The sequence below is a fragment of the Cherax quadricarinatus genome, chromosome 23 (genome assembly GCF_038502225.1).
Source record: "Cherax quadricarinatus isolate ZL_2023a chromosome 23, ASM3850222v1, whole genome shotgun sequence".
In the NCBI taxonomy this organism is placed as follows: Eukaryota; Metazoa; Arthropoda; class Malacostraca; order Decapoda; family Parastacidae; genus Cherax; species Cherax quadricarinatus.
Genome location: NC_091314.1, coordinates 6,098,012 through 6,113,011, shown reverse-complemented (window position 1 = coordinate 6,113,011; position 15,000 = coordinate 6,098,012). Strand labels below are relative to the sequence as shown.

Below are 15,000 nucleotides of genomic sequence, written 5' to 3'. Positions count from 1 at the left end.
CACATCCTTAATCTACAACAAGAACACATTCCTCACCGGCAATATGTGACGAAGCCTACAGATCAGCCTTGGTTTGGCTTTCGTTGTAGAGAGGCTGCTACTGCTAAGTACAAAGCATGGCGAAGGTATAAGAGACATCCTACCACCTATAACAGGAACTTGCACATGCAAGCCTGTAGGCATATGGGTGATGTTCAAAAGTGGGCCATTGCTAAATGGGAGGTGGACACTAAAAGAAAGTTAACATGAGGTAGGGTAGGCTCCAAAACCTGGTGGTCCCTGGTCAAGGACAGACAAGGTTATCTGCCTGATGAACTTATTCCACCTCTAAATCGACAGGATGGGACCACCTCTACTAGTAGTCAAGAGAAGGCGGACCTCTTTGCTGAACACTTTGCTACCAAAATGCAAGTTCCTGATCCAGCAAGGGACCCTCCTTGGCTAGCTGCAAGAACTGTGTCAAAACTGTCAGTGGTGACAATAAGGCAGGAGGAGGTGCATTTCCTACTTAAATCGCTTGACCAAGAAAAGGCTGTGGGCCCAGACAAGTTGAGCCCAAGATTGTTGAGAAGATGTGTAGACCAGCTAGCAGCACCTCCAACTCGCATCTTTCAGCACTGCCTAGTACAGTGTAAATTGCCCTCTCTATGGAAAGAGGCAAATGTAGTCCCTGTTCACAAAAAGAAGAGCAGAGCAGAAATCAGCAACTGCAGACCAGTGTCACTCCTGTCAATCTCTGATAAGATCCTTGAGACAATAATCTCAAGACAAATGACAGAGTTTTTTGACTACCACTCACTACTTTGTGATCGTCAATATGGCTTCAGGAAAGGTTACTCTGCTGCTGATCTCTTGTTAAACCTCTCCACTAAGTGGCACCAGTCATTGGATGAATCCAAAGTCAGCTGTGTGGTAGCACTGGACATTGCTGGCGCTTTCGACCGGGTGTGGCACCAGGGCCTCTTAGCAAAACTTCAAGCACTGGGAATTGCAGGCTCTATGCTATGTCTCCTCAGTGATTACCTTCATGGTAGATCTCTAAGTGTAGTTCTCAGTGGAACGGAATCAGCAAGACATCCTATTGGGGCAAGTGTTCCACAAGGAAGCGTGCTGGGTCCATTGTTATGGAATGTCTACTTCAACGACCTTCATCTCATCCCAGAATCACATGCATATGCAGACGACTGTACACTGACATTCACTTATCCAAGAGAAGAAATGCCAGCTGCTCTAAGCTACATCAATCACCAGCTGAGAGCTATATCAGCTTGGGGAAATAGATGGCAAGTAACATTTGCACCTGAGAAAACGCAAATGATGATCGTCTCTAGGCACCATGATGGTAATGCTGGTGCAGTAGTAAGGATGAATGGGAGGATGTTGGCACCTGGAGAAGAAGTTGATATCCTTGGGGTGAAATTTGACTCCAAACTAACCATGAAGAACCATGTTGTAAATCTTGCAAACAAGGCAGCCAGGAAGCTTACAGCACTTGCCGTATCTCCCATCTGCTTGACAGTAGGGGTTGCAAGATCCTGCACGAGGCACAAGCACTGCCAGCATTCCTGAGTATGCTCCACTTTTTTGGTTTGCCTGCCCCCATCGCATCTGCGACTGCTTGACAGAGTAGAGAACAGAGCAAGACGCCTCATCTCTCGCCTGGACCCATCCTGGATAGATCTGTCATTTCAGCAGAGCCTTCAACATAGGAGGGATGTGGGTGGCCTTACTGTTATGTACAAGGCCAATATTGTCAAAATACCACACTTGGATCCACTTCGAGGACAGCGTGAAACAAGCTTTTATGCCACAAGACGGGCAGAAAGCAGCAACTTCACTCTGGCTGTACCCTTCTCCAGAACATCACTCCATCTGAGATCATACATACCCAGGATGACTCGAGTATGGAACACATTCGTACAGGATAATGATGTCAACGAGATAGTCAGTTGATCAAATGAAAATGCTGGCCCACAGATGGCTCCAACTTCATCCTGTCCCGTACCTGTATGTCTCATAACAAAAATGCTTTCAAATGAGCTGATGTAGGTAACAGCTCTTAGCTTGCCAATAAAGTTAGGAATCCTTAACCTGTAATATAGCTGTCAATAAAGCTAGGGATCCTTAACCTTGTCAAACCCTGTGTAAAAAAAAAAAAGAGAGAGCGAGAGAGAGAGAGAGAGACAGAGAGAGAGAACGAGAGAGAACGAGAGAGAGAGAGAACGAGAGAGAGAGAGAACGAGAGAGAGAGAACGAGAGAGAGAGAACGAGAGAGAGAGAGAACGAGAGAGAGAGAACGAGAGAGAGAAACGGAGAGAGAGAAACGAGAGAGAGAGAGAGAGAAAACGAGAGAGAGAGGAAATCTAGAGAGAGAGAAGAAACGAAGAGAGAGAGAGAAAAGCAGAGAGAGAGATGAGAGAGGAGAGAACGAGAGAGAAAACAGAGAGAGAGAATGAGAAGAGGAGAGAGAAACGAGAATGAGAGAGAGAGAAGAGAGAGAGAGAGAACGAAGAGAGAGAGAGAAAACGAGAGAGAAGAGAGAGAGAACAAGAGAGAGAAGAGAACGAGAGAGAGAGAGAGAAACGAGAGAGAGACCGAGAGAACGAGAGAGAGAGATGAGAGAGAGAGAGAACGAGAGAGAAAGCAGGGAGAGAGAAGAGAGAACGAGAGAAGAGAGAGAGAATAGAGAGAAGAAAACGAGAGAGCAGAGAGAAACGAGAGAGAAGCGAGAGAGAGAGAACGAGAGAAGAAACGAGAGAAAACGAGAAAACGAGAGAACGAAGAAAAGAGAGAGAGAAAGCGACGAGAAAGAAAGAAGAGAGAGAGAGAGAAGAAACGAGAGAGAGAGAAAACGAGAGAAACGAGAGAAAAACGAGAGAGAAAAGCGAGAGAGAAAACGAGAAAACGAGAAACGAGAGAAACGAAGAGAGAACGAGAGAGAGAACGAGAGAGAGAGCGAGAGAGAGAGAGAACGAGAGAGAGAGAGAACAAGAGAGAGAGAACAGAGATAGTCAGGCAGGCAGCCAACCAACCACCCACTGACCCTTCCCCTCCACTAACCCACCCAGTCGGCCAGCCTGCCTGCCTGCCTGCCTGCCTGCTAACCAGCCAACTGAATACGTATTATTACACATGTTCCAGAGTTGTTTCTCTTAAGGCATAGGTTATAGGACATTCTGTCAGGATGACACTACCGGTGGTCTTCTCCCATTCCACTGTGTCAACAATACTTGAAGATAACAAGAACATATGATACTGTGTTAGATGTAAAATTTACAATACAGTTCACTACCATGTATTCATAATATATAGTACATAAATGATTAAAATATATCAATAGAAGTAAATTGTGATAAAAAGAATGAAATAATGATTGTACATTACAGTACTATGTAGGTAGTTTATATAGCAAAAGTTTGACATTGTGCCTTACCCAGTATGTCGGCAATTTTCAAAGGTTCGACTTGCGTCCATTTGCACTTAGAACCATTTGGTCGGAACCAAGCTCGGTCATAAGTCGGATGGTACTTGTACTTGCAACATCTGTCACATTGCTCCCCTATCCACTCTATCATGTGCCTTTTCTAAATCCATAAATGCAGTGAAAACTTCCCTTCCTTCATCTAAATACTGTTCACATATATGCGGGATTACCAAAACTGTTGTCCAGAGGGCTGAGGAAGGGTTGTTGAGGTGGTTCGGACATGTAGAGAGAATGGAGCGAAACAGAATGACTTCAAGAGTGTATCAGTCTGTAGTGGAAGGAAGGCGGGGTAGGGGTCGGCCTAGGAAGGGTTGGAGGGAGGGGGTAAAGGAGGTTTTGTGTGCGAGGGGCTTGGACTTCCAGCAGGCATGCTTGAGCGTGTTTGATAGGAGTGAATGGAGACAAATGGTTTTTAATACTTGACGTGCTGTTGGAGTGTGAGCAAAGTAACATTTATGAAGGGATTCAGGGAAACCGGCAGGCCGGACTTGAGTCCTGGAGATGGGAAGTACAGTGCCTGCACTCTGAAGGAGGGGTGTTAATGTTGCAGTTTAAAAACTGTAGTGTAAAGCACCCTTCTGGCAAGACAGTGATGGAGTGAATGATGGTGAAAGTTTTTCTTTTTCGGGCCACCCTGCCTTGGTGGGAATCGGCCGGTGTGATAATAAAAAAAAATAAATATATGCTTCAATGTAAACACTTGATCTACACATCCCCTACCCTCTCTAAAACCTCTTTGCTCGTCTGCAATCCTACATTCTGTCTTGCCTCTAATTCTTTCAATAATAACCCTACCATACACTTTCCCTGGTATACTCAGTAAACTTACTCCTCTATAATTTTTACAATCTCTTTTGTCCCCTTTCCCTTTATATAAAGGAATTATACATGCTCTCTGCCATTCCCTAGGTACCTTCCCCTCTTTCATACATTTATTAAACAAAAATACCAACCATTCCATCAGTATATTCCCCCCTGCTTTTAACATTTCTGTCATGATCCTGTCAGTTCCAGCTGCTTTATCCCCTTTCATTCTATGTAATGCCTCTTGCACCTCCCCCACACTCACATCCTGCTCTTCTTCACTCCTAAAAGATGGTATACCTCCCTCGCCAGTGCATGGAATTACCGCCTCCCTTTCTTCGTCGACATTTAAAAGTTCCTCAGAATATTCCCGCCATTTATCCAATACCTCCGTCTCCCCTTCTACTAACTCCCCTACTCTGTTTTTAACTGACAAATTCATTCATTCCCTAGGCTTTCATTCTACGTAATGCCTCATGCACCTCCCTCACACTCACATCCTGCTCTTTTTTACTCCTAAAAGATTGCATGAAATTGCCGCCTCCCTTTCTTCGTCGACATTTAAAAGTTCCTCAAAATATTCCCGCCATCTACACAATGCCTCCATCTCCCCATCTATTAACTCCCCTACTCTGTTTTTAACTGATAAATCCATTCGTTCCCTAGGCTTTCTTAAATTGTTTATCTCCAAAAATTTTTCTTATTGTCATCAAAATTTCTTGACAGTGCCTTTCCCACTCTATCATCTGCTCTCCTTTTATACACATTCACCACTCTTCACCTTTCTTTTACTCACCATATACTCTGCTCTTCTTATAATGCTTCTGCTGTCTGAAGTATGTTCTCCAAATGTTGCATAGTTGGGTTGCAGGAAGCAGCAGAAATAGTGTTGGAAAGAAATGAATAGTCTGAATATTATGTAGAGAACAGAAAAGATTGTCAAGATGGTTTGGTGATGTAGAAAGGTTGATTAGGATGGTGTATAAATCTGGTTTTTAAAGAATATGTATAAATGCTTTGTTATTTTTTGTAAATGTGGGACTCTGTTAATACATATATTGTACATGTGTGTGACTTGTCTTACTGATTTTACTTCTGTGCAAAAATTTGTTTCAGAAAATGCATCAATTCTGATTGCGACACCTGATGCACTTTCCAGTATCCTAGTGATGAAGGGCAAAGAAATTGCTCACTACTTTGATACCACGAGGGTTGTCATAATTGATGATATTGCCTCCTTGTTGAAGGACTTCATGAATCATCACCAACTTTCTTTCATTTTCAAGAACATCTTCGAAAATTCTGGTATTCCAAACCACTATAGTTTGTTTTTTATTAACTGCGTACCTGAAAATAGCTTTTAAAGTACTGCACTGTCTTGGGCATGTTATTGTAATCGTGTAATTTAGAATGTACATATGTAAAAACTTATTTGTCATTGCATGAATGCAAATATGCTCATGATGTCATGTCTATTTTATCTCCACTGTGTGTGCATAATTACCTATTATTTCTTATACATTTTTAATTAGGTGATACAGTACTTATACTTCCCCAGAGTATTGTGTGTTATGTTATCCTTTTCTTACTCTAAACATTCTTTATGATATAAAGTGCAGTTCCTTTAGTTATTTTATTATAGCGCATCTCTCATTTCTGGAATAGTCAGGTGGTAAGTTCTGTACTTGACTAGTTGAAAGCTCCTTATTGAGAATACATATGGAGTTGGTTTGTCATGTGTTTTACATAGTGGCTTAAATAAGTCCCTTTTAAGGTTTTGGAAACATTTATACTACATTTATCAAATGTGTGCTTTGAATTTTTATTGGTTGGTTTGCCTCAAGTGAGAGGGAAGAGGGGAGTGAGTGTATCTTAGAAGAGAGTTTGATTTATCATCAGTATGTGTAGTGGCCAATTTTCCCTTAAAATTTAAAAATTTTTTTAAGTTAATAATGATTATTTTGGTCAACTTCAAACTTTTGGTGCTGATTCATTTTGCTTGAAGGAAGATTTGCAGTGTTAGTAGGTAGTGCAAGTCCTAGTTTGCCAGTTTTGCTAAGTATATTGGTAGACAGCAGCCGTTTGGGGAGGTACTACCGTCCTACCGACTGAGTGTAAAAAGGAAGCCTGTACGTGTATTTGTTTTATATGATGGTAAGATTGCTGGTGTCTTTTTTCTGTCTCGTAAACATGCAAGATTTCAGGTACATCTTGCTACTTCCACTTACATTTAGGTCACACTACACATACATATACATGTTTATGTGTACACACTCATTTGAGTTTTCTTTGATTTTATCTTAATAGTTCTTGTCTGTCTCATAAATATGCAAGATTACAGGTATGTCTTGCTACTTCTACTTACACTTAGGTCACACTACACATACATGTACACGTTTATTTATACACACTCGTCTGAGTTTTCTTTGATTTTATCTTAATAGTTTTTGGTCTTATTACTTTTCCTTTTATATCCATGGGGAAGTGGAATAAGAATCTTTCCTCCGTAAGCCATGCGTGTTGTAAAAGTCAATGAAAATGCCGGGAACAATGGGCTAGTAACCCCTTTTCCTGTAAAGATTACTAAAAAGAATAAGAAGAAGAAAATTGTCAAAGTGGGAAGTCTGAATGTGCGTGGATGTTGTGCAAATGATAAGAAAGAGATGATTGTGGATGTTATGAATGAGAAGAAACTGGATGTCCTGGCTTTGAGTGAAACAAAGCTGAAGGGGGTGGGAGAGTTTCAATGGAGAGGAATAAATGGGATTAGGTCAGGGGTTTCAAATAGTTAGAGCTAAAGAAGTAGTAGCAATAATGTTGAAAGATAAGCTATGGCAGGAAAAGAGGGACTATAAATGTATAAATTCAAGGATTATGTGGAGTAAAATAAAGATTGGATGTGAAAAGTGGGTTATAGTAAGTGTGTATGCACCTGGAGAAGAGAGAAGTGTAGAGAGAGAGAGAGAGAGATTCTGGGAAATGTTGAGTGAATGCGTGGGGAGTTTTGAATCAAGTGTGAGAGTAATGGTGGTTGGGGATTTCAATGCTAAAGTGGGTAAAAATGTTATGGAGGGAGTAGTAGGTAAATTTGGGGTGCCAGGGGTAAATGTAAATGGGGGAGCCTTTAATTGAGCTATGTGTAGAAAGAAATTTGGTAATAAGTAATACATATTTTATGAAAAAGAGGATAAATAAATATACAAGGTATGATGTAGCACGTAATGAAAGTAGTTTGTTAGATTATGTATTCCTGGATAAAAGGTTGATGGGTAGGCTCCAGTATGTACATGTTTATAGAGGGGCAACTGATATATCAGATCATTATTTAGTTGTAGCTACAGTTAGAGTAAGAGGTAGATGGGAAAAGAGGAAGGTGGTAACAACAAGTAAGAGGGAAGTGAAAGTGTATAAACTAAGGGAGTAGGAAGTTCGGGCGAGATATAAGCGACTATTGGCAGAAAGGTGGGCTAGTGCAAAGATGAGTAGTGGGGGGGTGAAGAGGGTTGGAGTAGTTTTAAAAATGCAGTATTAGAATGTGGGGCAGAAGTTTGTGGTTATAGGAGGGTGGGGGCAGGAGGAAAGAGGAGTGATTGGTGGAATGATGAAGTAAAGGGTGTGATAAAAGAGAAAAAGGTAGCTTACAAGAGGTTTTTACAAAGCAGAAGTGTTATAAGAAGAGCAGAGTATATGGAGAGTAAAAGAAAGGTGAAGAGAGTGGTGAGAGAGTGCAAAAGGTGAGCAGATGAAAGAGTGGGAGAGGCACTGTCAAGAAATTTTAATGATAATAAGAAAAAATTTTGGAGTGAGTTAAACAAGTTAAGAAAGCCTAGGGAAAGTATGGATTTGTCAGTTAAAAACAGAGTAGGGGAGTTAGTAGATGGGGAGAGGGAGGTATTAGGTAGATGGCGAGAATATTTTGAGGAACTTTTAAATGTTGAGGAAAAAAGGGAGGCGGTAATTTCATGCACTGGCCAGGGAGGTATACCATCTTTTAGGAGTGAAGAAGAGCAGAATGTAAGTGTGGTGGAGGTACGTGAGGCATTACGTAGAATGAAAGGGGGTAAAGCAGCTGGAACTGATGGGATCATGACAGAAATGTTAAAAGCAGGGGGGGGGGGGATATAGTGTTGGAGTGGTTGGTACTTTTGTTTAATAAATGTATGAAAGAGGGGAAGGTACCTAGGGATTGGCAGAGAGCATGTATAGTCCCTTTATATAAAGGGAAAGGGGACAAAAGAGATTGTAAAAATTATAGAGGAATAAGTTTACTGAGTATACCAGGAAAAGTATACGGTAGGGTTATAATTGAAAGAATTAGAGGCAAGACAGAATGTAGGATTGCGGATGAGCAGGGAGGCTTCAGAGTGGGTAGGGGATGTGTAGATCAAGTGTTTACATTGAAGCATATATATGTGAACAGTATTTAGATAAAGGTAGGGAAGTTTTTATTGCATTTATGGATTTAGAAAAGGCATATGATAGAGTGGATAGAGGAGCAATGTGGCAGATGTTGCAAGTATATGGAATAGGTGGTAAGTTACTAAATGCTGTAAAGAGCTTTTATGAGGATAGTGAGGCTTAGGTTAGGGTATGTAGAAGAGAGGGAGAATACTTCCCGGTAAAAGTAGGTCTTAGACAGGGATGTGTAATGTCACCATGGTTGTTTAATATATTTATAGATGGGTTGTAAAAAGTAAATGCTAAGGTGTTCGGGAGAGGGGTGGGATTAAATTATGGGGAATCAAATTCAAAATGGGAATTGACACAGTTACTTTTTGCTGATGATACTGTGCTTATGGGAGATTCTAAAGAAAAACTGCAAAGGTTAGTGGATGAGTTTGAGAATGTGTGTAAAGGTAGAAAGTTGAAAGTGAACATAGAAAAGAGTAAGGTGATGAGGGTATCAAATGATTTAGATAAAGAAAAATTGGATATCAAATTGGGGAGGAGGAGTATGGAAGAAGTGAATGTTTTCAGATACTTGGGAGTTGACGTGTCGGCGGATGGGTTTATGAAGGATGAGGTTAATCATAGAATTGATGAGGGAAAAAAGGTGAGTGGTGCGTTGAGGTATATGTGGAGTCAAAAAACGTTATCTATGGAGGCAAAGAAGGGAATGTATGAAAGTATAGTAGGACCAACACTCTTATATGGATGTGAAGCTTGGGTGGTAAATGCAGCAGCGAGGAGACGGTTGGAGGCAGTGGAGATGTCCTGTCTAAGGGCAATGTGTGGTGTAAATATTATGCAGAAAATTCGGAGTGTGGAAATTAGGAGAAGGTGTGGAGTTAATAAAAGCATTAGTCATAGGGCAGAAGAGGGGATGTTGAGGTGGTTTGGTCATTTAGAGAGAATGGATCAAAGTAGAATGACATGGAAAGCATATAAATCTATATGGGAAGGAAGGAGGGGTAGGGGTCGTCCTCGAAAGGGTTGGAAAGAGGGGGTAAAGGAGGTTTTGTGGGCTAGGGGCTTGGACTTCCAGCAAGCGTGCATGAGCGTGTTAGATAGGAGTGAATGGAGACGAATGATACTTGGGACCTGACGATCTGTTGGAGTGTGAGCAGGGTAATATTTAGTGAAGGGATTCAGGGAAACCGGTTATTTTCATATAGTTGGACTTGAGTCCTGGAAATGGGAAGTACAATGCCTGCACTTTAAAGGAGGGGTTTGGGATATTGGCAGTTTGGAGGGATATGTTGTGTATCTTTATACGTATATGCTTCTAAACTGTTGTATTCTGAGCACCTCTGCAAAAGCAGTGATAATGTGTGAGTGTGGTGAAAGTGTTGAATGATGATGAAAGTATTTTCTTTCTTTTTTGGGTCACCCTGCCTCGGTGGGAGATGGCCGACTTGTTGAAAAAAAAAAAAAAAAAAGTTCTTGTTCTTAGTGCTTTTCATTTTATATCCATGGGGAAGTGGAATAAGAATCTTTCCTCCGTAAGCCATGCATGTTGTAAAAGCCTACTAAAATGCTGGGAACAAGGGGCTATTAACCCTTTTTCCCGTATAGCTTACTAAAAAGAAAAAGAAAAACATCAAAGTGGGATGTTTGAATGTGCATGGATGTTGTGCAAATGATAAGAAAGGGATGATTGTAATTGTTATGAATGAGAAGAAGCTGGATGTCCTGGCTTTAAGTGAAACAAAGCTGAAGGGGGTAGGAGAGTTTCGGTGGGGAGAAATAAATGGGATTAGGTCAGGAGTTTCAAATGCGTAGAGTTAGAATTAAAGAAGTAGTAGCAATGCTGTTGAAGGATAAGTTACGGCAGGAAAAGAGGGAATATAAATGTATAAATTCAAGGATTATGTGGTGTAAATTAAGGGTTGGATGTGAAAAGTGGGTTATAGTAAGTGTTTATGCACCTGGAGAAGAGAGAAGTGTAGAGGAGAGCAGTGGCGTCGTAAGGGGGGGGGGCTGCCCTGGGTGACACCATAGAGCCTCTAAAGCAGGTGACGCTAATGCACAAAACAGTGCTGCAGCAACATAAGAGAAAAATCCTTCGTTTCTATATAGCCTGTTATATTATTACAGAGTGCAAATAGGCCTATAAAGGGAAAATCATTGATTTTGATGATGTGATAGATGATTTTGCAGGATTGAAGGTAACGAAATGTCGGATCAAATTCACTGAAATGTTACCTGTACTCAAGGTCAAATCAGAACTAGTGTTTCTCTGATATTGCATTTTTTTTTTATCATTGTTGAAGGTGAATAAATGCAGGATTTGTTGTCTGTACTCAAAGTGGTATTTGAGTTTTTCCTCAATATTACTACAATTATTTATTTTATCATTAATAAAGTTGAGAAGTATTCTCTTGTTAGGTTTATGGCCCTTAAACGTTCTCATTGCTAAACATTAGTCACTGGTCATGCAGTAGTGACATAACTGGAGTTTACTCCCCCCATCCCCCTGCCCTTGGATTTTATGGGGTGGCACCAAAGATTCCGCCCCGGGTGACACCAACCCTAGCGATGCCTCTGGAAGAGAGAAAGAGAGATTTTTGGGAAATGTTGAGTGAGTGCGTGGGGAGTTTTGAATCAAGTGAGAGAGTACTTGTGGTTGGGGATCTCAATGCTAAAGTGGGTAATAATGTTGTGGAGGGAGGAGTGGGTAAATCTGGGGTGCCAGGGGTAAATGAAAATGGGGAGCCTCTAATTGAGCTATGTGTAGAAAGAGGTTTGGTAATAAGTAATACATATTTTATGAAAAAGAGGTTAAGTAAGTATACAAAGTATGATATAACACATAATGGAAGTAGTATGTTAGATTATGTATTGGTGGATAAAAGGTTGATGGATAGGCTTCAGGATGTACATGTTTATTGAGGGACAATGGATATATCGGATCATTGTTCAGATGTAGCTACAGTTACAGTAAGAGGTAGATGGGACAAAAGGAAAATGGCACCAGCAAGTAAGAGAGAGGTGAAAGTGTATAAACTAAGGGAGGAGGAAGTTAGGGTGAGATATAAGCAACTATTGGCAGAAAGGTGGGCTATTCCAAGTATGGGTAGTGGAGGGGAGCTGAGGTTGAAGAGAGTTGGGATCAGGGCTGGATTACCGCATAGGCAAACTAGGCATTTGCCTAGGGCCCCGCGCATTTGGGGGCCCCGCGGTCCAAGGGGTTCAGGGGCTCATCCAAGACTGCGCACATGGTGCAAGTGCAAAGGGGTCCCTACCTAAAAAGTTCAAGTGTTTGGAGAGTAAAATCGATTTTTAAAAATTAATCAAAACAAAAATAATGAAATAAAATAAAAATAAATAAACCTAACCGTAGATGGCAACACTCAACACGCCTTTGTTTACATCAGAACAGCTGTGTTTTCCCGCTAATCTGCGAGTATGGGAGATTCCTCTCCAATTTTCTGTAGTAATTACACGTTATCTAGACTTGTACTGTGACAAATTAACTGAAGTGTTGTTGATAGACATTGATGTGTATGGATAAATGTTTGTTTTTGCCTCTAAATGTTAAGGGAGGTACCTGATAGGGTTACTTGACCAGTAAAGACGCATGGACCAGTAAAGACGCATTTTTGGTAAAAATACTATAAAGAAAAACCTAAAAACGCAAACTGACTTCCGTTTGTAGGTTTTAAAAGCACTTGGTCCTGTCTTTAAGTCTTTATCATTTCAATAACAGATCTCAATTGATTGATGTTCTACATCACTTCCGTCGCAAATGCTTAGTTTTCAAGTTGCGACGGAAGTGATGTAGAACATCAATTAATTTACTACATATTTCCCCAGAAACACACAAGCCAGAAAAAAGTTTATTTAAGAAGTGCCTGTGAATATAAACAATTCTTTACTTTCTTGAGTTTATATGATTTGATAGTCTTATGCATGATGCAATGATAACAATAATGGTCAGTGATTTATAAAGGGAATAATAGTGCTGTAGTGGTTATGCTGAATATAATAGGTACATGATGTCACTACTTTAATAGCCTAATCTAGTAATACTATGCTGTCTTGAGATTATTCTCTTTAAAATGCATGATTTAACAAGATAGTTATAATGGCTGTTGATAAATGGTTTTGGTTGTCTTGATGTACTTTCCCTATTAAATTTAATCTAAATAGCCAGAATGTATTTAATTAGACCTTAAACAGGCTCACAACGACCCCCCCCCCCCACACCCAAGCTGGAAGGGGTCGCTTCGCTTACCCGTAACTCAAAGGGGCCCCGCCAATCTGAATAGCCTAGGGCCCGGAGACTTCTTAATCTGGCCCTGGTTGGGATAGTTTTAAAAATGCAGTATTAGAATGGGGCAGAAGTTTGTGGCTATAGGAGGATGGGTGCAGGAGGAAAGAGGAGTGATTGGTGGAATGACGAAGTAAAGGGCGTGATAAAAGAGAAAAAGGTAGCTTATGAGAGGTTTTTACAAAGCAAAAGTGTTATAAGACAAGCAGAGTATATGGAGAGTAAAAGAAAGGTGAAAAGAGTGGTGAGAAAGTGCAAAAGAAGTGCAGATGATAGTGGGAGAAGCACTGTCAAGAAATTTTGCTGAAAATAAGAAAAAAATTTGGAGTAAGATAAACAAGTTAAGAAAGCCTAGAGAACGAATGGATTTGTCAGTTAAGAACAGAATAGAGGAGTTAGTTGATGGGGAGCTGGAGGCACTGGGTAGATGGCGGGAATATTTTGAGAAGCTTTTAAATTTCGATGATGAATGGGAAGCGGTAATTCCTTGCACTGGTCAGGGAGGTATAACATCTTTTAGGAGTGAAGAAGAGCAGGATGTGAGTGTGGGGGAGGTGAGTGAGGCATTACATAGAATGAAAGGGGTTAAAGCAGCTGGAACTGACGGGATCATGACAGAAATGTTAAAAGCAGGGGGGGATATAGTGTTGGAGTGGTTTCTATTTTTGTTTAATAAATGTATGAAAACTAGGTAGTACGTTGGTAGACAGCAACCGCCCAGGTAGGTACTACTGTCCTGCCAAGTGAGTGTAAAACGAAAGCCTGTAATTGTTTTACATGATGGTAAGATTGCTGGTGTCCATTTTTGTCTCGTAAACGTGCAAGATTTCAGGTACGTCTTGCTACTTCTTCTTACACTTAGGCCACACTACACATACATGTACAAGCATATATATATGTACACACCCCTCTGGGTTTTCTCCTATTTTCTTACTAGTTCTTGTTCTTGTTTATTTCCTGTTCTTTCCATGGGGAAGTGGAACAGAATTCTTCCTCCGTTAGCCATGCGTGTTGTAAGAGGCGACTAAAATACCGGGAGCAAGGGGCTAGTAACCCCTTCTCTTGTATATATTACTAAATGTAAAAGGAGAAGCTTTTGTTTTTCCTTTTGGGCTACCCCGCCTCGGTGGGATACGGCCGGTGTGTTGAAAGAAAGAAATGTATGAAAGAGGGGAAGGTACCTAGGGATTGGCAGAGAGCATGTATAGTTCCTTTATATAAAAGGAAAGGGGACAGGAAATTGTAAAAATTATAGGGGAATAAGTTTACCGAGTTGAAAGAAGAAGTTTACTGAGTATACCAGGTAAAGTGTGTGGTAGGGTTATTATTGAAAGAATTAGAGGTAAGACAGAGGAGGAGGATTGCAGATGAGCAAGGAGGCTTTAGAGTTAGTGGGTAGGGGATGTGTAGATCAAGTGTTTACGGTGAAGCAAATATGTGAACAGTATTTAGATAAAGGTAGGGAAGTTTTCATTGCATTTATGGATTTAGAAAAGGCATATGATACAGTGGATAGGGGAGCAATGTGGCAGATGCTGCAAGTGCATGGAATAGGTAGTAAGTTACTAAATGTTGTAAAGAGTTTTTATGAGGATAGTGAGGCTCAGGTTAGGTTGTGTAGGAGAGAGGGAGATTACTTCCCAGTAAAAGTAGGTCTTAGACAGGATTGTGTAATGTCACCATGGTTGTTTGATATATTTATAGATGGGGTTGTAAAAGAAGTAAATTCTAGGGTGTTGGGGAGAGGAGTGGGATTACATTATGGGGAATCAAGTACAAAATGGGAGTTGATAGTTACTCTCTGCTGATGATACTGTGCTTATGGGAGATTCTAAAGAAAAGTTGCAAAGTTTAGTAGACGAGTTTGGGAGGGTGTGTAAAGGTAGAAAGTTGAAAGTGAACATTGTTGCAACCCCTGAATGGGTTACAATGTATATGATATATATATATATATATATATATATATATATATATTCTTTCTTTCAACACACCGGCCGTA

The 15,000-nt window shown here is 40.6% G+C and overlaps 1 protein-coding gene across 2 annotated transcripts in view; it reads left to right on the top strand.

The window, feature by feature from the left end:
• The window catches only part of LOC128685775 (pneumococcal serine-rich repeat protein), a 132,086-nt gene that overhangs the window by 95,030 nt on the left and 22,056 nt on the right, over positions 1–15,000 (top strand). For both annotated transcript variants that reach the window (XM_070087802.1, XM_070087803.1), the window contains one exon: positions 5,405–5,593. In XM_070087802.1, the coding sequence (XP_069943903.1) occupies positions 5,405–5,593 (189 nt within the window). The remainder of the gene's footprint in view (positions 1–5,404; positions 5,594–15,000) is intronic.